General features: G+C 33.0%; 2 protein-coding genes across 2 annotated transcripts; one reads left to right on the top strand and one right to left on the bottom strand.

Moving 5' to 3' along the window:
* The first annotated feature begins 243 nt into the window (after nucleotides 1-243).
* LOC132743938 (myophilin-like) lies at nucleotides 244-9,187 on the top strand. Its single transcript, XM_060732539.1, has 4 exons — nucleotides 244-410; nucleotides 6,909-7,057; nucleotides 7,353-7,557; nucleotides 8,204-9,187. The coding sequence occupies exons 1-4, from the start codon at nucleotides 357-359 to the stop codon at nucleotides 8,378-8,380; spliced, it is 585 nt and encodes a 194-aa protein (XP_060588522.1). The 5' UTR covers nucleotides 244-356; the 3' UTR covers nucleotides 8,381-9,187.
* Nucleotides 9,188-12,482: 3,295 nt separating this feature from the next.
* Nucleotides 12,483-21,071, bottom strand: LOC132743939 (uncharacterized). Its single transcript, XM_060732540.1, has 3 exons — nucleotides 20,947-21,071; nucleotides 18,824-19,119; nucleotides 12,483-16,833 (listed from the first exon to the last, which is right to left on the bottom strand). The coding sequence occupies exons 1-3, from the start codon at nucleotides 20,954-20,956 to the stop codon at nucleotides 16,552-16,554; spliced, it is 588 nt and encodes a 195-aa protein (XP_060588523.1). The 5' UTR covers nucleotides 20,957-21,071; the 3' UTR covers nucleotides 12,483-16,551.
* Nucleotides 21,072-27,165: the final 6,094 nt, after the last annotated feature.

The raw sequence follows: 27,165 nt of genomic DNA on the forward strand, positions 1-27,165 counted from the left end.
CTTTAAGTTTACCTGCCTACGCGCAAGTACTCTTTTTTTTACATCAAATGTTAAAAAAAAGAATGCAGCGGTTTAATAAGTATAGGATGGTTATATTACTTTAGTCCTAGTTAACCAAATATTAGTTTATCAACATTTTTAAGATATTTTTGTTTGAGCACCATTCACCTCTTCAAAGTTACCAATCGTAACGCGGAAACTCTGTCACGTGATCACTCCGTCAATCCCGCCTCGTGATTCATCCCGTACGATGTACAGTTATATATAGTCCACCGTATCGTCTGCTCGCTCAATAATTTCAATAAGTAAATTTTGTCTTTTCACTTCTTGGTTTAAATTGGATAAACTTATTCAGAATGGCTGCAAATAGAGCTCAAAAATCAGGATTTGCCGCTGAGGCTCAAGCCAAGGTTTGTGTTTAAATTTGTATATTATATCTATTCATGAAATATTATAATTTTTATCTTTAATATTGAGCGATAACGCAAGGAAACGCAGTTCACACGTTGTATTACACTTTACACGAATGAATTGAAATGCTATTTTTCTGTTTTGATGGTTTTTAAAGTAAGCACGCTTCTTCTGCGTGGGTTTTAATGCATGTCGTCTGCATGTATAAGATGTTATTTTTGTTAAAACATGCCGACGGACGTGACTGAATAAATATGCTGTACATCAGAAATCAATTACTACTGTCCACTAGTAATTTATCAGAAGTGGTAATCCCCATCGTAACAGCTCGGTTTTACAGCCATACTTAGCAGACGACATTTTAAAGCGAAAGTTAACAACCTGTTTGAGCGGGAAAGTGACTGTTATCGCTTCTGAGTGATAATGCCGCAGGGCGTTAACCATAATACTTGAATAAATTAGTGAAAATTATCCACAGGGGTTTCCACAGGATCTTGAAACCACTATGAACTGTGTTGAAATGGAACATTCTTTTTTTTAAAAAATGCTACAAAAATGTATTCATTTCAACATTAAATTTTAATATTACCATTGGTCATTTAGATAAATAAAAAGTGTATTAAAAAGAGAAAGAAATTGGTTTTACTGATAGTCAGGTATTAGCCAGGTGATTAACGAATGTAATTAGTTTTACATTTTGACATTACAACTTTAAACTTAAGATATGAACTTTTTTGTAGACATTAATCGGTGTGCTTCCGATAATTAGTTCTTACGTCATTTATTTGTAAAGGGTAAGATAGACGCACTGCAATTTGTATTTCTTTAAAAAGGTAAAAACACCGAAGTGATTCATATCGTTAACTTTGATCATGTAAATGGGATAGGATATCGGCTTTGTAAACACTTTTTATCATCGTTCAATCACTTGTATCGATCTATCGCAAACATCATTATACATGTTACACTTTAAGAGTTCGAAAGTTCGAAATATCCTTGACCTTAGTCTGGTTAGAAGTGGTTAACACGAGTATATTATATTTATCTAAACAAATTTTGTATGAACAATAGTTTTTGTGTACTTGTTGTCAACTTATAAACAGAATCAACACCCGATCATTCATGGCCGCTAGAAGGCATTTCATTAAAAAAAAATGCTGTAAGGTTGATTCTTTAAAGAAACTCTTTCGGTTATTGTAAATCAGAAATTTGAGAAAAAATATTTCCTTCGATTTTGAAAAAAAAGCAAACACCCATAAAGAGCTATAAGTTGTTTTTGTTTCCTGTTTTTGTGGTCTTTTTATTGCATGTAAATACATAATGAATGAATAAATTGGTAGCCACATTAGAGAATGTTGGATATTAATACATGTTTTAAGAGTTAACCACTTACAAATGATCGTGAACGATTTCCTTTTCAGAACAACCATTGCCATGTAGGCATCAATTCATTATGTCTACTTTATAGCTTCCAACAGTTTTTATAATGCTACCACATAATGACACTCCACCCTTTATAAGGTCGGGGACCTTGAAAGTTTTACTGGTTAGGTACCTATTTTTTGGCGTGTGAAAAGAGTCTTCTAAAAGCTTCTGACCTATGATTAGCATTCCTGGTTTGCATTCCTGGCAATGTTTGCTAGCTTCCTGGTTATGGATACAATTATAGGTATGGCCGCTCATGCACGAACAACCAGTGTTGGGAGTCATGTGCACTAATGTCAATCTGTTCTGAAGAAACCATTATTCTCTTTAACCCTTTTAATCATTAGCGGCAACACTAACACTCTCAAGCTGCTGGTACAGCGCCAGACCTGGCCACTCATCCGTACAGTCTGACAAACATCTCTACTTCCGGATATTAGCTTAGACTTCTTGTACATGTGGGTACTGACATCCCTCAAATTTGAAAATGAACATTTCCAAATTCCAAACACAAAGATTATGGGTAAGGGCCAAGTGTCATTTTAAACAGAAATCTCAACCAGCTACAAATGTAAATGAACTGAAACAACCGTGACATTTATATGTGTAAATAAATATTTTATGAATATTATTCATATGATATCTATCTACATCAAATATATGTATATAAAAGGACTTGTTTTACCGTATCGATCAAACTGCGGGTGAAAATAGGCAGCTGTGCCGGTAATGAATATTGCGTACATGTAATAAACATAATGTATCTTTTTCTCGATCGATGATTGTCGTCTGCGGAATACGGAATGGAAAATATAATCTCTAAATACATGTTTCACATAAAGATAGAGGCTGTGGTGGAAATTTTTCAGCAAAATGAATAGAAAGGAAAAGAATAAGGGATAGAAAGGCAAGGAATTGCTTTAGTCCAATTAAAATTGTCGTCTGCTAAATGAAGAGTGTGTCATTGAAAATTATCAAATTGAGTAAAGTATATGAGCCGCGTCATAACAAAACCAACATAATGGGTTTGCGACCAGCATGGATCCAGACCAGCCTGCGCATCTGCGCAGTCTGATCAGGCTCCATGCGGTTCGCTATCAGTTTCTCTACTTGTAATAGACTTGGTAAGCGAACAGCATGGATCCTGATCAGACTGCGCGGATGCGCAGGCTGGTCTGGATCCATGCTGGTCGCAAACCCATTATGTTGGTTTTGTCATGGCATGGCTCATATATTCTTCATAAGTTAGACCCAGCAAGTGCAGAGTCTAGTGACCACTTCTTCTTCATGATCTTATTTTCATTTTATAAATATATCTTTTTATACACCTTCTGAATCTTTGCAATATTATCTGAATGTATTAATCTGTATGTAAATAATACAAAGCAAAACTTTGCTTTTATTTGTCATTAAAATCTGAATTTATGTTGTAAAATAACAGTTCATTGTGTGCATTAAATTGTTCACTGTTAGATCGAGACAGTGGGTCGTCTGTTACAGCATTGTTGTATGAATTAACTGCATGACGTGGCAATCTTAATTTGTTCTTATCACGCAGGATCTTACTTAAGGCGATTTCACTACATTTGAATATAAAATATTGTTCATGTTTTTAAACAAACTCGCGAAATATTTTCACTACTAAATCCTACTTAAGTAAAACTATTTTGTACAAGGACAGAAGTAACGAAGTCACTTATGTCAGTGTTAAATGGACTTGAAAAGAATGTATCTAGATTAAAAGATAAATATGTACTTGACTTATATGAAAAGGAAAGAAAAACAAACTAACAAAATAATTAAAAAAAATAAAATATCGGAAAACGCAAATTTTAAATTATTTGTACGTGTCTAAGGTACTTTGTACATGTATAAGGAAATATTGAAAAGAAATTTAATCATGAAACAAACGTTCAAGTTTCGTATTTTAGTTTAGTTTTAGCGGCCTATTTGTCGTACATTAAATTATGAAACTAGCCAAAATATGTGAAATATTCACATAAATATGATAAGGACGTTATATAGATACAGCATATCAGTAATTTACGAATCGTACACGCTTTAAAATTGTACATGCGTGTCTGTTATGCACGCTAACTTTATGATTCAGACCGGCACGGAACTGAAAACTTCTCACGGAATTTTAATGATAAAAGTTCACGAGGGCGGTAAACAAACTTCCGTCTCGATGTCTGGCACAATGTAGTCTGCTTTACCACTGTTAATCAGCATCGATATACATGTGTCTTTATTTCCTGCATTTCCCAGTTCATGTACATGTATTTAGTTCTTACTCATTGACAGGTGTCAATTTTACGGCCCTATTAAATTTGAACCGAAATTGCAAGGTTTATAACTGAAACAAACTAAAATGGCATATTAATACAAAGCACTTGACATTAGATATTCGTTGATAAAGCGGAGGCATACAAAGCATGTCAAATTTCAGAGGGATCTCTTAACGTTTTTGTAAGGTAGAAATGTGTTTGTTACAGGTTTTTGTCGGTGTTCTAGTATCTCTCTGTAAATATAATATTATTAATGATATTCAGTACAAACATATAATTAATTAAACAACATTGCAAATCTATTTACACCTGAAAAAAACCTCCACAGAGAGGCCCTCAGTAGAGCAATTACCTTTTCACAATTACAATAGTTAGGACTTTAATTTAACCCTTTTTAGAGCAACACAACTTGAACCCCAGCAACAACCAACATGTGTGTCTTCCAAAAGTTGTTGTTTCTGAAGACGTTAGACTGTATTTTAGGGGTTCAGAAGGATATTTGCCATTTGCATTATGGGCTCGATTTCCGTCAGTGGCATTACACTCACTCACTAGGGGAATCTATCCAGTCAGCCATAGGAAGGCCAGTGGCTGTGCCTGCTCAAGAAAACATGCTCGGATGAACACCTTTGGTGACCGGGTCTTGTTCGAGCAGTGAAGTTTAAGAGTCGCAATGTGATCTAACATTGTCGCAATATCGATTCTTTACCAAAATTTTATACTATTTTCTCAATGTTTCGAAAGGAAAAACTCTTGGCTGGTAAATGTTTGTTCTAAGTGACTCTTAGGTTTAAAAGGTGCGTTTTTCTTCTCGGCAAAAACTTAAACATTTTTATGCCAAATACGAAACTACCTTTAATCTGAAATACACTCTTACCATAAGGTGCATTTATTGAGACAAATTAAAGATACATTACTGGACGCGTATAAAAAAATCAAGCATATTGATTAAAGCTGGTAAATAAAGGGATTGATTCACTTCCTCTCATTCGTGATTAAATCCTGACGGTGGTTATAAAAGAATGTATTTAATTTCCACTCGTTTATATTGAAAGCGATACGATGCGAATCCCGCTGGTTTTCAGTCAAGTATTAAATGTTATAAATGTATAAAAGTTTGCGTCGATGGGGAAATGTCTAATATATAAATACAAACTGAGATAGGAATGTCGCGCTAAAATGATTTGAAAATATTCGCGCATTTATCTTTCGACTGTACATATCTGTCACACATTACGTCTCTTACATAAACCAGTTTAAAGTAACCACTATATGTAAGCATTTCATATTCGTTTGGCCTAAATTACATGTATATTGTTTTGGTAATTTAAGTGGTTTTTGCTATCAAAATATACCCAATGAATTTCTTTGGCGTTTCTGAAAGTATTTCGGCGAAATTTCTGATTTAAGTACTCTGGAATCCGTCAACATCATGTATAAATTCTGAAAATGTTGCTATTTTCTCGTATCTAATAGTTTTTACTTTGTTTACACGGAAAGTACCGATATTTTCCGAATTTTCACGAACCATCCTCATTAACGCCACAGCTTATAGTAATAAGACATTAATTTGTTGTTTTTTTCTGGTACTTGTATTAGATAAATAACTGCATATTAAAGAAACAGGAAATAATATGTGATTCAAAATCAACCTCTTATATTAAACAAACCCACCGTGCCGATTGCCATTTCTGATAGGGGCGTATTTTGTTCACGAGCTACTTTGCATTCTGCTTAAAATTGAAATTCGATCTTTTTCACCGAAATGACCAGACTTTCCCGTCGACCTCAAAATTGTAACCGACGCAGATTAAAAGTGCAAATGTACCATTTGTTTTCTTAATGTCAGCGTAAGAAAGTAAACGAATGTGGTTGAAGTAATTCATCGTATAAATAAATCATTAAATATAGATATATTATAAGTGTATTATTTATTAAATCTCAAGTACAAATACGACAGAAATGTCTGCATAATATGTAAATGTGTTTCTTTTATATATTCATTGTTACATTGTTGTAAACTAGACAAATTTTTGATACTTTTCATTGAAATTTTGCCTTCCACGCACTTGCAACCTTTTTTTTTTACAATTATGATTGTACGGTTAGTATAACTATTATTAATATGTTCCTTACATTAAGCATGGGTACTATTTTAACAATAAAGGCGACAACGACATCATCGCAGCAATAAAATAAACAATAAAAACATGATTTTGTGAAAACTTCAGATCTAAAATAATTGAAGCTTGTTTTAAATGTATAATAATGTCTTCACAAGAGATGAGTACATATATTACTGTGAACCGACCCCCTTGCACTCATGGTGAAGGCCACTGATTTTTAATTACTTGTCCCTCACCGACTAGGATTCGAATTCAGAACTGGACCACAGAAAATTTCATATTAGGAAGCTATTTTCAGTTAGCGCACAATGTATTTGGTGCTACCCATGTGTCCGTTCGTACATGACGACGAGAACACCTGAGAAAAAATTTCAGTAAAGCTATGATCTTAACAATGGCAAAACCCAACCAAAAGTTTATATAAAACGCGAAATGATGTCACAAACTTCACGACTCTTGCGTATGTACATTAGGATGCTTCTATTATAATGATAAATTCATAATTTACATTGTGTAAAAAAACGTGCTAATAAAAGAAAGATAGTGACAGCAACATGTTCTCTTTTTTTGTTAAAACTACTCTTACAAGATCCCAGTAAAATCATATAAGGTGCCATGTGCTGTATGTATTAACCATAAATTTCCGCTATATTTGCAGATGAACGCAAAATATGACGATGCCGTTGCACATGAAGCGATGGCTTGGATAAATGATAGGATATCCGCGATTGGTGAAGGACCAATCAACACCAGTGGATCTGCAGACAATGTTTATGAAGTCTTGGAAGACGGTTATGTTCTTTGTGCGTAAGTATATTATAATCATTTCGGTTTGTTCTACCAAATGACATATCCTACATCGATATATGATTGAATACCTAGGGGTTTTACACGTTGTTCAATTTTGTTCGTGTTAGTGTTATACATTTATGCATTTATTTCAAAACCATAATTTGATCATATGAATTTAATATTGTTACATCTTTATACAATCATTTGAAAATTGATAAGATTATTTACTCAAAATAACAGATTTATGTCGTAAACGTTCATTTCAGTTAGATTTATCTCCCTTCAATGATCTTGTTTTTTTTGTTTCCAGCTTAATGAAAGCCATCGAACCATCCAGTATAAAAACACTTAAAAGGCAGAAATTGGCTTTTAAAAAGATGGAGAATATTAATGCATTCTTAGAGGCAATAGAAAAATATGGCGTTGCTAAACACGATTCCTTCCAAACAGTTGATCTTTACGAGAGAACTAATCTTACCCAAGTTGTTCTATCCATTCACGCTCTAGGCCGAAAGGTAAGTCTAACTTCTGGTATTATCACTACACTTATAAGGTTTCTTTTATTTGGGATTGGGGTGGGGACGGGGAGGTGGCGCCTGTGACCGAAGGTTATTGGTCGTTGATTACAAACCACTTGCCCCTCACCGCTGTGGGTTAGAATCCCGACATGGACTTTGAATTCTTTCATGTGAGGGAGCTATCCAGCTAGCTTACGGAACGTGGGTGGTTCTACTCAGATGCCCATTCATACCTGAGGTAATGCACGAAAGGGCGCCCTAGGTCTTCCTCCACCAGCTGGAATGTCGCCATATAACGTATATTGTGTGGGTTTGACGTGCCCCTCCAACACGCACGCACGCACGCACGCGCGCACGCACGCACGCGCGCGCACACACACACACACACACAAACTTATTAAATTTCGACTATAGCACTGTTTAAATGTGTCTTTTAATGTTGCATAAAAACTCTTAAATTTAGCGTTTATAAATACAAATAATTGGGTAAATTGGTCAGTAAAATTAAAGATGTACATATTCGTCCTTGAACTTTAAAATATTCTGAATTGTTTTCTTCGAGCTTCGTGCACCGTACCTGTTGAAACCCATCAACTATTTAACCTCTCCTTGTAATCTTAAATTTATTTATTTGTGTCTTCAGGTAAATTCCAAAGGCGGAAAAGGTATTGGTCCAAAAGAATCTGAACGCCAGTCACGCGAGTGGACGGAGGAACAGTTGAAAGCCGGTCAAAATGTGATTGGATTACAAATGGGAAGCAACAAGGGGGCGTCTCAAGCTGGACAAAATTTCGGAAAAGCAAGACATATTGTTGATTAGAATAATAAAATCTGGACGGTTGTTTATTTTATAAATATCTCACGCATCATAATGGCATAATAACATAATAACAAAGTTTGTTTGTTAAGCTTTTAATTCATAAAGTGATAGTGTTTTAATGCCTCATAAATAAATTGTGTTCGGCTTTCTATTGTGCACTGATAGAAAAGTGTACAAATGTACAGTACTCATATTTGACAAACTCTTTTGTCCATTGTCATGGTAGTTTTTTCCCCCATTTTATTTCAGATATCAATTTAAGTTATTTTTTATACGCAATTTTATTTAAAACACTCCACACTATCGGGTTGATTATAATAAAACAATTATTATGATAAATTTACAGTAAATATAAGAACTAATTATTTTAATTTAATATTTTGGACACAGCAGACCGTGCCTTATAATGTTTTCTTATTTACTTATGATACTGCCCCTAACCATGTCCTATTTCTATGCATTGTTATCTTTTATTACTGCTTTCCATTTCAATTATTTGTGTTACATTTTTCTATACATTTTGAATCTCTGAGCTTGAACAAGTTCAAGCTCGCAACAAGTTCAAAGCCTGAAACAAGTTCAAAGTGTAAACACGGTCAAAGTCGAAGGGGACCAAAATAATAGAGGGACCAATGGAGTCTATTTTGTTCCAGTTTATTTGTATTGAATTAGATCTATTCTAGTGAGAAGAAATGTTACATTTTAGTTTTGCAACTTCTTTTTTGTTGAATGACGTGAGGTCACGAGTAAAATGTTTACATGTTATGCAATTTATACGTTATTGAAATACATTAAACTTTAATTATATTTTTTCTTAAGTTTTTTACCACCCTTTCCTACCCGTCATTTTAAATACAAAAAGTCAAAATGATTTCCGAACCCTTTCCCCGCGTCTTCTGCTAGTCTGTATCATACCAACCACCTCTCAAACGTCTGGGTGATACAGATTAGCTCCCGGCGTTAAAGTGCCGGGAAGTTATTTCAAAGCAATATATTAAGTACGAAATGTACTGCTAGTATAGCGAAATGTACAGCTAGTATAGCGAAATATACTGCTAGTATAGTTAAGTGGAAAGTCAAGGACATCATTACTGAAATAGAACTTTGGAGTGAGATATTTGAATGACCGGTCATTGCTGAAACAGTTAACCAATGATTAATCTAGGGCGCCATGAAAAAGGCCACAGTAACTGCTACGGCTAGGTAATCTGCTTGAACCTGGCCCGAAGTTTTGCATGTATAGTGCGCTGTCAAATATTCTTTCCCAATCAGAGTGCCACAAAACAAGATTTTGTTACGAGAATGTTTTTCATAAGTTTTAATTCATGAAAACTGATAAATATGAAAACGAGAGCTTACTTATTTTGCAGAGTTATTATATATGTTCCTTAGGTTTAACTCGATAATGATGAGAACAAATTCCCCGAATTCGCTTCTTGGGACTAACAAGTACTGGTGTCACATGAAGAAACATGGTCGTGACTCAAGTAGGGTTCGAACCCATGATTCGTGGGTTGAGAGGTAGACGTCTTAACCGTTCGTCCTAATAAACTTGTTTTGCTTTTCTCTACATGAGAAAGATGCCTTATGAAACATGAATATCACTTTAGTGAAAACAAGATAGGTGGTCAGTGGTTATATTTGCCTCTAAACATAGAGATCATGAGTAAGACTCAGTCTAGGGCCATCATTTTTAGATTTATAGTCACATGATGTAACCTGTGGAACATGCATCGATCTTTCCCGTCCATGTATATCGGCTTAATTATCTACCATATGCAATATTATACAGTCGACTTTCGTCTTTAATGGGCATACACATTAGCATATTCTGCAAGTGTACGGAAAGTGAATGTTCTTTGCAGACCAAACCGTTTAAAGGATGAATGATAACTAGGTATGATAGGTGAATAATGATAAATAAACCTTGTTAATAAATTAATTAAAAATTCCCCTGATGCTATAATTGCTTCTAATCTGTAAATGCTAAATTGCTAATCTGAGTTTGGTAACCAAGTAATTCATCAAATAGGTTAATCTACACGTCAGTTGGTATTGTAAACATATCACAGGGTGTACCATGATGATAACATGGTTTTACAGGTGCAAGGACCATTCACTAGAGTGTATCAGGTTTGATTTTCGAACAATCATCATCATCATCATTACCACCAATAACAACAACAGCAACAATAACAACAAAGCCAACAACAACACATATAACGACTTACTTTATCGTTTTCTTTAATTGACTTACACACTTTGTCCAAAAGAAACCTGATTGTGGTCTCCAAGCATTATACACAATTTCATTTAAGGGGAGACAAATGTACATCAGAAAGAAAACTTGCACATGCGGGGTTTCAATCAATAAACAATAAACATAGTTTGGCCGGTTTAAATAATTTATTTCCCGGAAAAAAACACAAAATCATGAGAAATGAAAAAGAAATAGCTTAAACATATTTTTTAAAAAAAAAAACCCTGCAACATTTGTAGCAGTAACACAACAAGTAAAAGCGACTCTATTTATGAGAACTTCAGCTATATACATTAATAAAACATTAAAACAGGTGGAAAATTTTACTGTACATGTAGGTAAATTTAAAATTAACTTTAAGCCTTTAAGTTAATTAAAACACATTTTAATACTTAAATCTAGAGGTTTCAAGTTGTTCCTGTAAGGTTATATACCCGGTTTTGTTTTTTTCCCAGCAAATTATAAATGTATGCCCATTGTAAATATTTCTATGTATATATAAATTAATAATACAATAATTCATAATTAGAATCAATTATAAATTGTAGGAAAGTGTTAACGAGTACAGGCAACCCTGTGAAAAAAGGTTATCAAAGGGTTGTCAAAAAAGTGGCCTCTATGTACAGGGTGACCTTTATTTAAAGGTGGTCTTTAAGACAGTTTTGGCAGCACATCAGTTTGACTGAATTTCAGATCTTAAGTAAAACATGTTGCACTATAACATTATTAAGGGGAAAAAGTGTTGGAATAGAGTGCAGTGACAAGAAAATCGAGTCTAAGTATAAAGTTATAAAGTGACTGTAATAGTTCACGACTGTTTTTTTAAAAGTGAAGGTAAATTTACCTTTTAAAAGAGAGTGCAGTGCTTTCGTGATAACACGTATTTAGTGAGGAAGAATGTCTTTTCAGTTCTTATTAATAAACTGTTACATATGGATCTTCAAAGAACAGAAGACAAAAGTTCCATTAAATAACAAAATTAGTATCAGAACATTTGTTCTGCCGTATTAAAGTCACTAAGACCACCGTAACAGCACAGTGCAACTTCCCTATATTACCTCTAAGACACCGTAAGTTCATTTTAAGACACCATATTTTATTACTAAGACACCGATAGGGCTTAAATTAAGACGTTTTGTCATAACGTCACGTACTGATAACATACTGATTAAATATAAGTACATATAATTCAAATTTCACTTTTCTTTAGATTCGACCCAAATCAAACAGAGAAATCATTTTTCTTATTTTAAGTATTTGGTTTTTTCTGTAATCTTTTTGCGCAACCTACATTTGAAGCTTACAAAACGATTAAAACGTAAGTAAATCGTCATTTCAAGATCAATATCTGACTTTTAAAACTGCATGTACATCCTGTTTTAAAAGTTGTCAATACATTAAAAAAAACTGCTACAGTTTTAACAACTTTAAATTTAACCACATCCGCCTTTGATTATATTGTTTTACTTTAACAAAAAATTAAGATAATAAATATGTTTAAGTTATATTAACCACGTGTATGATATAAGTGTTATACATGTTGATAGGATATCCGTCAATGAGTTATACACTCAACATACTAAACGCCCAAACATGACTAATGTCCTACCATCACAAGGGTCTTATGTTCGGCTAACTTTTCTGTCCACTTATTAAAGAAGCACGACACCAGATTCATGCTAAATTTCATGAAAATTTCTAAAATATATTCAATAGTAAAATCTTGTGAAGTAGACAAAGAAAGTAATTTACACATTGCAATCCACGAAAATTACCAAATAAAAGTTCAAAATATGCAAAAAATCCCTTACTGCGTTAGTCACGCAGTAGAAAAAGATGGTGATAAATGCTGCGAGATCAGTCTTAAATCGCATATAACATGTAGATTAATACTTGAATCTTGAATCAATCTACTTTTCTTCAAATATTACTACTTTTTTCTCAAGTTTGATTTTCTTGCCATATTCAGGCTCATCTGGAGGCCTGCAGCTTTTAATAACAGCTACTTTGTTAATCAATCAGAAAAAAAAGATTATATTTCCTTTGCTTAACAAATCATGTGGATGTTAAATAAGAGTTGATCATAAGGCAAAGGGAGGTAATTTTGTTTCTGATGTTTTCATTACCGGTTGAAAACCTAGAATTATATCTCCAAAATAACATTAATGCAGGTTTTCAAATTGATGATATAATTATCTTGTTATTTGCTGATGACATGGTAAAATATCAGAATATTTGGAATAAAGTTTAGATAATCTATATAATTTATATATTTCGATGCATTAAAACAAAAGTTATTGTGAAGAGGTAGGAATGATTACAATTGAAAAATGTGTGTACAATGGGCAAACTTTTAGAAACAACAGCCTTAACAATATTGTACCCTATTACTTATTTCATTTCTTCTCGCACTTGTAGCTTAAAACTAGGGACATTTAATTGGCAAAGCACTTAAAGACATTATAGGTATGTATCAATGAATAGTTATAAATGATAAGATATAAAACATAAACTCAAATGCCAATTGTTTAATTAATTTGTAGGTTTAATCTTAACTTATTTACTCTGCTGAAGAATGGAGTCATTCCAAATCTAAAGAATTTAAAATATCCACCTTAAGTTGTGTGTAAATGTCACAACAAATACACATAACGTTGGTGTTAATGGTGAATTAGGGTGGTGGCTATTATACATTTCTCGTTTTGTAAGAGTCCACGCTGTTCGCTTACAAACCCTATTACAAGTAGAGAAACTAATAGCGAACAGCATGGATCCTGATCAGACTGCGCGGGTGCGCAGGCTGGTCTGGATCCATGCTGGTCGCAAACCCATATGTTGGTTTTGTCATGACGCGGCTCAATTAAATTATGGTGAAAAACAATTCAAGCTCTAATATGTCTAATGCCATAAACATTACTTTTACCTAATTAAACGTTAAAATTATGTAAATAAAATGACTTGGAGTGTGTAATTTCTCGTTAAATACAAACATCATGTTTTTACAAGAAATATATGTAACCTACCCTTAAATATTCATACGTTGATCAGTTATCATATGTATTTTTTGCAAAAATCTTATGTGAAATCTTAAAATTTAATAATGAACAAAAGATACAAGTTTCGAAATTATTGTACATAAAACCATTCGTACGGTCAAGGAGACATAAAAAAATGATAAAAAGCAAACAAAAAGAAACAAGCAAAATGATTAAAATATAATATAAATCAATATAATTTAAGCATATCACATTAAATAAAGATAAAAATTTCATAAAGAATGCATTGATTTAAGATTTTAAGAATACTAACTTAACACGTATATACATTAAAAAGTGTCATTAGGTTCTCTCCAACAACGCTTATTTTAAGTATAGAACAGCCTTCCAAGAACTTTCACCATGAATAAGACCTGCCATTTAAAAGTGTATGTTTGTAATGTTCTTTCATGCAAAAATCCTTCAAGAGCGAAGACTTAAGTTACACACAAACTGGTGTAAGCTAAAAATCAAATTTATCTAGATAGTGTGTAAGCTATTTTACACTGTATTACAGGTGCAAATACCACTTCCTGTGTGATAAAGTTACAACAACACTTTTGATACTTAGTTGCCTGAAATTGTTACTGCAACTCAATTTCAATACAAATGTTAGATATTTGTCTTATTCGATACCTAAATTTCATGTTCCAAAATCAAATAATCTGATTTATATTTTAGTTTGAATCAAATAATGTTCCTATTTCAAAATATTTCATTAAAGATTATGCAATAATCAAGTCCATAATCTAGTAAAATCTAAACATATTTATTCATTTAGTTAAACAAGAGCTGTCGGTAGGACAGCAACGCTCGACTATTCTTAGTGCTTGATAGTAAAAAAAGCCTTGATAATGTAAAAAATTTTAAGTTAACAAAAGGGCAATTTTTTTCTTTAAATCCATGTTACAGTTATAGGCCTTGAAGAGAGTCCTATTATGCTCTCAAAGAAGAGTATAAAATTTCAACTTGTTTCAAAGCCAGATGTCAATAGAATATGAAAATGTCTGAGGTGGTATGCAAACTTAAATGTAAATTCTAAGTGGAAAAAGGGGCATTATTCTGTCAAAATGCTTGATACAGTTACCTCCTCCTGTCTACAGGTTGGGGTCATGATGGTGAACAAGTGTGCAAAGTTTCAAAGCCATATGTCAATGGACTTTGAAAATATTTGAGGTATTACAAAAACTTTAACATAAATTCTAAGTCGAAAAAGGGGCATAATTCTGTCAAAATGCTTGATACAGTTACCTCCTCCTGTCTACAGGTTGGGGTCATGATGGTGAACAAGTGTGCAAAGTTTCAAAGCCATATGTCATTGGACTTTGAAAATATTTGAGGTGTTACAAAAACTTTAACAGAAGTGGTTACGCCGACGCCTACGCTCGGATGACTACAATAGCTCTGCTTATTCTTATCGAATAGTCGAACTAAAATGCAGATATCCACTTTACCTTGAAAATTTGAAAAAAAATATTGCATTGTATTTAGGCAAAATAACAATCATATAAAAGAGTTATAATATGAAAAAAATGAGTCAACAATGTCATGAACAAAATAAATCAAAACTAATACATGTCTAAACATAACTCAATCTTTTTACAATAAATTAAACAAAAAGTACACGAGAAAAAAGCATAAAGAAAGCAAAATCTGAGCTAAATGAAAATATCGTTTGAAAAAAACGTTTGCATTGTTTAAACAGCACTTATTGGCAAGGGGTCTAAACTCAGCTACATTATAGCCAAGATATAGCCAAGTTGCAGCCATGTTATAGCCAAGTCGTAGCCATAGCCAAGTTATAGCCAAATATTAACCTTACAAAAACACAATAATTAGAACATAACCATGCACACTTAACATATAAGCAACACTTAAACATAACAAAACTCATAACATAGAAAAAGCCATTGTTACAAAATCTTTATACATAGAAAGTCAATATGAATTAACAATTAAGCCTTATATATACTGCCACCAAGTTTTGTAGACATATATATAAAACATAAAGTTTCATCATTATAAGACTTTCCATTTTCTTCGACTTTTACAATATAATATTTTCTGGTGGACAGAATTACAATACAAATCGGGGGAGAAGAATATCACAGCCAAATTGGAATACTTAATATTGTGAATAAAATATTTATTGCTTTTCATTTGTCAGCAAAATTTTCTCATAATATAGTATAACTTTTGTCGAGAGACCGCCTGCAGAGAACAATCCGCTAAACGACAGTATCAAATCTTCCTAATAAAGGAATAAACACTTAAATAAACCTCATACAGAGAACACCTTGCAAAACACAACTAATAGTTCCTTAAGGGAATTGCTTTGCAAAGGTTGAACTACATTGTATTTTCTTCTTTCATAACTATTAGCTCACTTATTTACTAAGTTTACTTCAAACATTGAAATACAGAAGTCTGTTATACACATACATTAATCGATATTAAGGTCCTGGTTTCTTTATAAACAGGAAGTTGTTGACAACGCGTGAGCTATGAGCACGTATTTCATTTGATACAGGGATTTAACCTCCTGGTTCCTGGTTTATATGGCTATGAAAGTCACACCATCTGTATTGGTTCTGATGTAAGGTAGCCATTTATTTTTGTATGTGATATAACATTATATATTTACCAATACAAAGCACTGTCTAGTCTGTAAAACGCAAGCACATTATGGTCACCGCTCTTTCAATTTACAGACATATATTTCTAGCCAAACAGTTTCCATACAAGAATGCCACTGTAACAATAGTTACTTATCTAATACGTTAAGACAGGTGTATAAGATTTTGTAATAATTTATCGCTGATAAAATAAAACAAGAAAATGGTGTTAAAATTTGTGCAAAATAAAACTGCTTTCTATTATTCCTCCTTTATTTTCTCAGGGTGAATTCTCTTTTCAATCCAAGCAGGTTCCTTTCCTGGTGCGGCCCATGCATAATAAGGTCCGAACAGCAACACGAGTACGCCCACTTGTACGATAGACAAGGCGACCATTACTTCTACAACATCCAGGTATTGTCCCAAATAGTACGCCATACATACATGGACCACAATATCAAATGTGGTGCCAATAATTGAGTCGAGTTCCCAGCGTGTTCTGAGGTCGCTTTTGAACCAGTCTAATGAGCTCCATGTAACAATCTTAAAATACAAAAATATGACTACTCGTAACATGTTTTTAAATTGACGACGTCAAGATACAAGAACAGAGCTACAAACAGTATAGAGCACGGATGCGTAGGCTGGGTTTGTTCCCTGCGGTCTGGAGACCGCAGGGTATTGGTACGCGTTTAACTTTTGAGGCATGGAGGAGCACGTGACCTGTTTTCGGCGCATGGAGGAGCATGTGATCTGTAAACCGTACATGATTGGTTAATTGACCTTTTCGAAAACCTAGCTAAATACCGTTTGCCGGTACATTACGGATTTACCTGTAGGGACTTATAATTAAGAACAAAAAATTATTACGTGATATTTCTAATTTTCTATAATTATTTTACCGTTTAAGGTGGAAAAACTTGAATGATGTGTTTGAAAATTATCAATGTTTCTTTAATATCTATCTCAAATTTTACAAACAATAAATTGTTTATACTGAAAATCTACAAAATTAAAATGTTCATAGTGGCATCTGCCATAATAAATAGAGATATTTTCTGCGTAAACTTGTGTGTTTACTTTATTTATTTTTTGCTCGGAATTATTCATAAAATGGTAGGCCTATTTAATCATTTTCTTAAAAAGAAATAATTGTTTTATGTTCGACCTTCTCCGGTCTTCAACGGTCACCAGTTTCCCAAGACCTAGCTTCTTCTATTCAATTGTCAACTATATTCCTGATACAAACGTTTATCTACCCCCCCCCCCAAATAATGTTGAAAATAGTTAAATGAAATATCTTGATATCATTAAAATGTTCACCGCAGGAAACCATTTTACTTGTTCTAGTATATGGATCGTAAAAGTTGTTCAAGTTTTAGATACTTAAATCAATAAAGGAAAATAAAATAAGAAGTATCTAAAACGATCAAAGAACATTAACTACTGCATCCGCCGACCTAAACAAGGTATTTCAAGTTGCTTCCCTTTGAAAATAAGAAACAGACGGCGTATTTTGCCAATAATGTAAAATATATTGCATATTTATGTTTAAAATTCATGCACCCATGCCGTAATATAAATAGGATCAATTAAAAAATATACTTGTCAAATGAAATGTATTCAAAACAAAAAGCTTTAATCTCTGTTCCTACTCCTTACAACGTACTCCTTAGATAAGTAAGATAAGTGGCTCTTTTATATTTGATATATAAACACCTAACTTTAAATTAGACCTTCCAAATTTTAAGTTAGAGAAATTTTGGCAAGCTGAGAAAATCTGTATGATTTCGAAAACACGTGTAATGTCTTCAATAATTCACTATTTTTCATAAACATTTGAAGAATAACTGAACTATTTCCCTAAACGAAAAACTAAGCTAACTTAAAGCAAGAGCAATATGCCAGGAAATAAACGACAGTTTAATATTAGATGGATAAGATGAACAATTTTACTTCACAATTTATAATTATTTCCTTATAATTTAAGGACATAAATAATGCCTTTTCGTTAACATGTTGTAAGCATTCAAAGTTACAATACAAGTATACATAAGTTCGTTAAAGTTAGGCATATTCCGTTACTTTCCGTGCTTTATTCAACACTTGGTAAACTAATTTAAGTTACAGATTATTTTTACAATGCATAAATAGATGGCAAGGTCTACATTTCAGTTTTCGAGTAACATCAGTGATGTCCCTTTTCAATCCCCATTGTGTACGAGTATAAACAAACAATAAAAACAGCCTTGTTCCAAATTTAGTAAACCTATCTTGTAATTATCTGTAGTGATAATATTGCCATACCTTTAAGTCAAAGAACGTCATATGTCATACTTCAGCCTGTTAAAGTTTAAATCATATCTTTATAAATAATGCTCAAAATTTACACATCGAAGATTTATTGCTTTGGTGAATAAAAAATATATAAAAATAAGAAGCAAAAACGACGCTGATGACAATTATTTTACAGCCGTTTTTTTTTACAAAAAGTAAGATCATGGTTCCTGCATGGAATTTAAGTCTTATTTACCTTTCTAGACACCCAGTTCTTCTCCCAAAAGACGAAGTAGTATGCATGTTGAATTATTTGAAGAACGGCCAGCCATCTTAGTTTTCCAGTAAACAGAATCGATGATGAAAACACGGTGAGAAGATCGACCAAAAAGTAGTATCTAATTCGAACCAGATCCTTACGCGGAAGTAACCGCACTCGGAACAAAATTAGTGTATGTCCCCATATATGAAACCACTCTAGTGTAAACAAGAAAAATGCTATAGACGTCTGTAGAAAACTTCCCGACATTGTGTCCGTCTGTTCGTTATTTACTGAAAGAAAAAATACGAAATAAGTGCGATGCTATTAAAGTGTCAATCACAGTTTCCTTCAGTGGCTGAGTGGTTGGGGTCAACAATTTAAAAGAAAACATTGCAGCTATAAGCTTAGTGCTTGCTCGTATATGCCTAAAGCTATCTTAATGGAAGTTTCGTATTGTAATTATCTAAAGCCCGCTCGAATCCAAGACAACGCACAATCAAAACAAATCAGGGAAATCAACATTGCAAGTTCTGTTACTTATTATACATACACTTAATAACGCAATAAAATAATATAAATATAAGACCACCAAATACAAATGTAAAATATATTACCTTCCCGTGCGTCAACATTGAATGATTAGGATACAGTTATCAATGAATGTATCAATCTAGAATACTTATTTTGTTATCACCTGAGTTAATATGCGTCCAGAATATGGTACAATATACTTATACTGTACATGGAATGAATTATAAAGTGTGCAAACCGGGTATATGGTTCATGTTGCATCACAATTATTACCCTTAAAACCAATTTCACTTGTGATACGTCTCAAAAGTGCACGTGATTTTATGGCAACGTGCATTGGCGCAAACATAATCTTTCTTAAATGACCAGGATTGCACTTAAAACTGAGCGGCTGACAGCCTAAGTTTACCACCTATTTTACGCTCAATACAACGTTACAATGCCATAGACCAATGGATGAAGCTAAGAGGTTGAAAGTACTATCATGTCAAATAATTGATCTTAAATAACCAACCAGTTTAAAAGTTTGTTATGATTTGCAAACAGTTATATGAATTCTACAGTTTCCGACTTAGATAGTTGACCAAAGGCATAAGACATAGCCCTTATGATCGAGAAACAAAAACATCATGAGAAATTATGTCCCTTGTCCAAGCCTCGAAGTAATTAATCCGGAGCTCGTTAACCATTCGATCGGTACTAAGTTTTCTTTCGTCTGATAAATGACGCACACTTTTATAACTGGTAATGAATCTGTTTCAATCAGTTAAAACGATTGAAAAAAAATCATTATTTATTTTATCCATTTTTCGTAACATGTTCTACTTACAGCGACTTCGTTTTAAGTTTGTATTTATATCAAATGCGTAGACGAGTTTATCAAGTAATAGGCCAACATTTAGTGTTTGTTTTTGATAAATAGAACAAGAAAGACTCGTATCCTCCTTTATCAAGATTAATGTATGTATACTGTATAGTGTTCACGTTTGTTAAACTTAAATGACCTTTTTTTATAAATGCAGTCTTATAGTTACATATATCGCGCACTACTTTGTACGGTTAGCCACGGTGTGCATTGACCGCATTTATGTAGGTCAGTAAGGTTAAAATCAATAACAATGTCTTTGTATATACATTTGATATCGATCAAGGTCAGATATAATAGTTGATATCAGCCATAATGTACAATAAATAATTAAACGATAAGCAAACTTTTTATCTCAATAGATGTACATTTATATCAATCGGGAATGTGTTAAATTCCCCGTAGCCTCGGCTGCCATTTACAAAAACATTGCGTTTCCTGGACAGTAATTTTGTTCTTGTTTACCAACGGGAGATTATCTAATGATAATTTTACCATTATTGACTATACAAGAAGCAACACAGCCTGCCTGTGGTCGCTAAAATAATGGTACAAATCAATTTAGACTATAACTAGATCTATCCGTCTACTACTCCACTAGCATTTTTGTTTTTGTTTTGAAAACAAAGCTTGATATCCAAGGCTGCATATATCGTTTAAAAACCTAAATCTCATTTATATTACTATGATTAAAAGGTAAAAATATTTTAAATTTACTTACGGCTTTCCATTTTTCTTGAATACAGCGACACAAAAGCCTATTTAACCCAAAAAATGTAATTTATTCCTGTCCAAAATCGATTACAGACTACTGTTTCACACTGTGTATAACTGTTACTATTTTGGAGCGGCAATCAATTTTTCTGATTTGCGGATGGGAAAAAAATGACAGCAGAATCGGAAAAAAGATACTTTTATAGTTAATCAACATGGTAATAAATTTTAACGGATAAATAGTTTATGATTTTTCACAGTCATTATATCATCATCATTATCATCATCATCATTGATCATCATCATCGCTCATCATCATCGTCACCACCACCACCACCACCACCATCATCACCACCATCACCACCACCACCACCATCATCACCACCACCACCATTACCATCACCATCATCGTCATCGTCACCACCACCACCACCACCACCATCATCATCCCCACCACCACCATCGTCACCACCACCACCATCATCATTACCATCACCATCACCATCATTATCATCGTCATCGTCACCACCACCACCACAATCATCATAATCATCATCAACATCATCATCATCATCTTTTTCAGAATATCAGCGGCAGTACATTCATTATCATTATTATCACCATCAGTACATCGTCATCATTTTCATCATCATCGGTATTATCATTATCAGTACCATCATTAGTAAGTCTTCATCAGTAACTCATCATCATTACAAGAACATAATTATTAACACCATTATTAACATTATCATTTCGAAATATTGAAAAGCATTTTTTCCTAAAAAGGGGCCTCATTTAAGCAAGAAATCTCTAACATATTCATTTAATGTTTTCCGAAACATAAATGAAATGTAAGTCACCAAATTGTTTAAAACCAAATATCGGTCCCAAGCCTTTACATCAAACTACAAAGGACAACTGACTTCATATGATTTATAAAGTATAAAATACTAATAATGTTTGATGATAATGACGATGGCAGAGATGATAATAAATATTTTTTTGATGATGATTTAGATTATAATGATGAATGTGATTATAATAATAATTTTGATGGGTGAAGTGAGGATAATGATAATGATGGTAAATATAATGAGTATGGTCTTGGGGACTAGTTTAGTATAATAGTATTTTATTGCTTATATAAAATATACATCATTTTTTTCATAGACACAATATGCAAAATGGTTGGGTCAATAGTTTTTGCAATATAATCGTTGGCCCTCCCATGATCTTGGTGATGATGACTTTGATGGACCCTCATTAAACATAGACTATAGCAGGTATGATAGTTCATGCAAATAGAGAAAAGGCAAACGACACAATTTTTTGTGTATAAACGATGCAAACAACATGGCACTTATTACCACTTAAAGAAAAGCTGGAACTATCAGCGGAAGAATTTCTGTTATACTTAAGACTATTTTTTATAAATATAGAACATTATTTTAGAAAAAAAAGCTTGTTTGTTAGTACCAATGTTAATGTTAATGTTAGGATTTCATATTTATTTAATAGAAACTGGGAATTATTAATGTTATGTGCATACATGTATATCTTAGTATATTGATATGATGAGACTTATAATATTTCTGTATTTAAAGAGTTACAGTTATGACATTATTATTAAAGGGATGAGACTTTCATTTAAAGTTATAAATGATAATACATGTATTGATTGAAAATGTCCTTAAACTTGGATCAAGCAATATAATTAATAAAGTCTCAAAAAATCATATTCTGAATAGTTATTCTAATTTTTTTCTAACATGTGCATAGTTTGAAAAGGACAGCTTCTGTCTTATCTATTTGTAATGGAGGGACACCGGTCTCAACCTCCAGGTCTCCAGAGTCAACCCGACAACAGACTTTTCATAGAGTAGATTGTTACTTGCCCTTGAATAAATTTGTGCACTAAATTTTATAGTGGGTGATTTGTGCCACATGAAAACCAACAAAGTACAAAAAGTAACCGGGCGCCAGATGAAAACATGAAAATACAATCTACCACAAAGTGGTTCGTTTGTTGCATTTTCATGTTTTCGCCCGGTGCCCCTGATGCAAAATACAAATCAGCCTTCATAAAATTTCTTATCATAGAAAAAAGGTTAGTTTTTTATCTGTACAAAAAATAGATATTGTACATGTATGTATTAGTACAGTTATGTTCACTTTCAAATTGACCTGTTATAAATAATGGCACAACCAATAACTGTCTAAGCCCTTTTTAGTAAAAATAATTATACAATATATAAATTGTTATTTTGATTAAGACTATGAGTATGTAAGGTTTTTTTTCTTATTTGTTTAATTAAGAATTAATCTACCTGTTAATTTAAAAATCTAAAAGTATCTGTCACGGTTTAGAACTGTTCACTATTTAGGGGAGAAAATGTGTAAGCGGCCAGATAGCTCAATCGCTACAGCCGCGGTACATTATTCTGTGGGTCACAGGTTCGAGTTCTGGTCAAGCTGAAAGTTTTTCTCATCCTGTGACTGCATATAACCCTGAGTTTAATTCACTATGCTCTGTAAACATCAGAAATTTAAGGACACAAATCAATATAGTGGGAAATATGTTGTGGTTTATAACTGTTTCATTATTAAAACGTGTAGCCGGCCTGGTAGCTCAGTTGGTCTTCTGACAGTCATGGGTTAAAGTCATGGTCAGGCAGTTTCAGTCAGGGTTAAGAAGTGGTTTTTCAACTGACACATGTTTGATTCATGTAACAGATTGTATTAAATTTGAAATCGACAAAGGTAGTATTGCATGATACCTTTAGATCTACAAAAGGCATTTAAGGTAGACCATGGGTAATGCATTACCTCCACTTTGAAGAGTATTCAAATAGGCTAGAATCGCTTGTAAACTACATTGAAATTGAGGGGCGTGGGTTCAAACCCCAGAAGGGGCAACTATTTTTTTCTTTCTTTTTTTCTTTTTAAAATTTTTTATGTATCTCTCTGATCCCTTATGGAAGAAAAAAAGTTTGATTTTAATTATATAATTATTTTAGGTATTTTTTTGGTTAAATAATGCCAAAATTTATAACAAATATGATACCAGATATTTTCAAAGTTCGATAAAATAAAAACTACACGGTAAAAGTATTTTATATTTCGCATGATCAACTAATATACCTTTGAAAACATTTAGGCAAAGTTTGAAAACAGACCCTCATTTCGATAAATTTTAGGGATATTTTAAATAAGGCATTTTAGATAGGGAAATGGTAAAATTAGTGTTAAAAGTGGGTGGGGTAGGGTTACATTTTTATACATTTTAAGAATATTTTGTTTAGAACCAAACATTTTGGTTGTGTAATGTGTTACTTGAATGTTATTATTTGTTTCTTAACAATGAGCAATAGAAAAACATTTTTTATAATGATGATATTACAGATTATTTACAGTTTCCTCATTTCTGAAAATAAGCCCTTCAAATGGCAAGGTCTTAGTTCAGAAATATATCCATAACTCATAAACCACACGGTAAATTTTATTTAAATTTTGCATACAGGTGACCTTGAAGACATACAACTGTCCTATGTTGTCAATTTTATGGTTCTTTATGGTGCCCATTACCCATGGTCTACCTTAATACAGTTGATCACACTATACTGCACATGAATTAGTTCTTCTTCTTCTTCTTCTTCATGAAACTTCAAGCATCTGCCATAGGTAAGGACATTCTTACATGGTTCAAGTCTTATCTCTGATAGACAGCAGCTGGTGGATGTGGCTGGTACTCATTCTACTACTACTCCGAGTACCTATGGTGTCCCCCTGAGGTTTATTTTAGGTCCTCTTTTATGTCCAATATATGTCAATGACATGTCTGCAACACTAAGCAATAAGCTTTTATTATATGCTGATGACTCCGGTATCCTTGTATCTGGTAAAATAAATCTGAAGAAATTCTCTCTTATGGCATGAGTCTTATAAGATTGGTTAATTGACTATAAATTGTCTTTGCATCTTGGCAAGACTTTCAACTTAAACTGGACCTAGCCTCCAGGGCACATGTAATGGTACTGCTATAAAGTACACATCTTTTGTTTAGTATTTAGGTGCAAAACTTGATCAAATTTTTTGGCATCGCCTTTGATGCTTTGCATCAATGCTTTTCTTGTATATAATTTTCATTTCCCCGATAAATGTTACGCACGTTAGTGCGTTAAGCAAGCTACGCACCAGGTCGTGTTTTCAGCAAAAAAGAGATAGAAAAAAAAACAACAAACAAAAAAACGCAATTACATTCGCCTATTTATTAAATACACGTTGTTTTCATGCATCTATTAAAGATGTTTAAAAGGTGATTGCTCCATATATGAATCTGTGATTCCTTTACTCTGACTCCAGTTTATAGACTTATTCGTAAACCCAGCTTAACAACGTTTTCCGGTATGTTATGCGTTTACCTCTGGGGAATTACACCAAATGAAGTACATAACACTGTTACATGATATTTCTATTTTTCTATCATTATTTTGCCGTGTAAGGTGAAAAAACTTGACGTGTTTGAAAATTATCAATGTTCCCTTTTACATCTTTTGCAAAATTTTCAAAAAATTGAATTCTTTATAATGAAATTCAATGAAATTAAAACAGTCGTAGTGGCATCTTCCATAATAAATAAAGAGAGATGTTTTCTGATTAAACTTGTGTACAATGTATTTTACTTTATTTTTGTATGGAATTATTCCTTTAATGATATTTAATTATTTTCCTACAAAGTTGTATCTGGTAATTCAATATCGACCAAAAACGAAGAATTCGTTATTACACTCCATTAGCGGAATTTCCCACAGCTATGTTAAAAAAGTACCGGAAAACGACGTTTATAGCTAGGTTTTCGAATTCGTTTTTTTTTTATTTTATTTTTTCAAATTCTATTTCCGACTGTTTTCATGTTTGTGCAATTCTTAGTTTTCTTTAGACTGCTAGGCTGCCAGGCTGCTAGGCTGCTAACTTCAGAAATTTCGAAGCGTCAAAAAAAATTAAAATAAATAAAGTTCAATATTAAAAAAAATAAAGATCGCAATACTGAAATAAGACGTGGAATGGTCTAAGTATGTGCTAACGATTCATTTCCGACGGCTTTCATGTTTGTATTTTCCTGCTAGGCTGCTAATTTCACAAATTTCGAAGCGTCAGAATGAAAAATGATATGATAAGATAAAGTTCAACTTCTTAAAAAATAAAGATCACGATATTGAAAAAAGGCGCGGAATGATCTAAAGAAGTGCTACTAATGTATTTCCGACTTTTTTCATGGTTGTACAGTACTATTCTTAGTTTTCTTTAGGCTGCTAGGCTGCCAACTTCAGGCTGCTAGGCTGCCAACTTCAGGCTGTTAGGCTGCAAACTTCAGGCTATTAGGCTGCTAGGCTGCCAACTTCACGAACATGCCAACTTCACTAAAAAGTGATAGAATAAAAAAGTGATTTTTTATTTTTATATATCCTTTAAATAATAAGAATTGTCTTAAGAACTTCAATAAAATATACAATAAAATATTATTTTACTGATATCTTTTATGACGAGTTTTTTTTATTCTAAAGAGAGCTTTAAGCTAGTACATGCCTCCAGATAAGCAAAAGAATCAACCTTCAGAAAAATGTTCTAAGATCTTCAGAGTAAGTATATTTATAACTCAAGTAATAATTTACATGTAACATGCGATGAATGACTGATTTTGCAGTATTTGCAACCATTTCCATTGCGTGACTAACGCAGTAAGGAAATGTTTTGACATTTGTATTGTAATTTTCGTGTATTAAAGGTGACCTTTGCTTCGTTTGTAAATTGCTCTCTTTGTTCTCTTTAACATACTTTACTTTTTTTAAATACATTTTCAAAATTTTCTTAAAAAAACTTAAAAAATTGGGATTAATCTGAAGACATGCTGCTTCAATAAGGCTCAAGCTTGCAAACGATTGAAAGTGACCATTATAGAAAAAATGACCATATAAGTGTTTCATATTTGAGCCGCGTCACGACAAAACCAACATAATGGGTTTGCGACCAGCATTGATCCAGATCAGCCTGCGCATCCGCGCAGTCTGATCAGGATCCATGCTGTTCGCTATCAGTTTGTCTACTTGTAATAGAGTTGGTAAGCGAACAGCATGGATCCTGATCAGACTGCGCGGATGCGCAGGCTGGTCTGGATCCATGCTGGTCGCAGACGCACTATGTTGGTTTTGTCGTGACGCGACTTATT

The sequence above is a fragment of the Ruditapes philippinarum genome, unplaced genomic scaffold (assembly GCF_026571515.1).
Source record: "Ruditapes philippinarum isolate M1 unplaced genomic scaffold, ASM2657151v2 ctg700_1_1_1_1, whole genome shotgun sequence".
Classification (NCBI taxonomy): domain Eukaryota; kingdom Metazoa; phylum Mollusca; class Bivalvia; order Venerida; family Veneridae; genus Ruditapes; species Ruditapes philippinarum.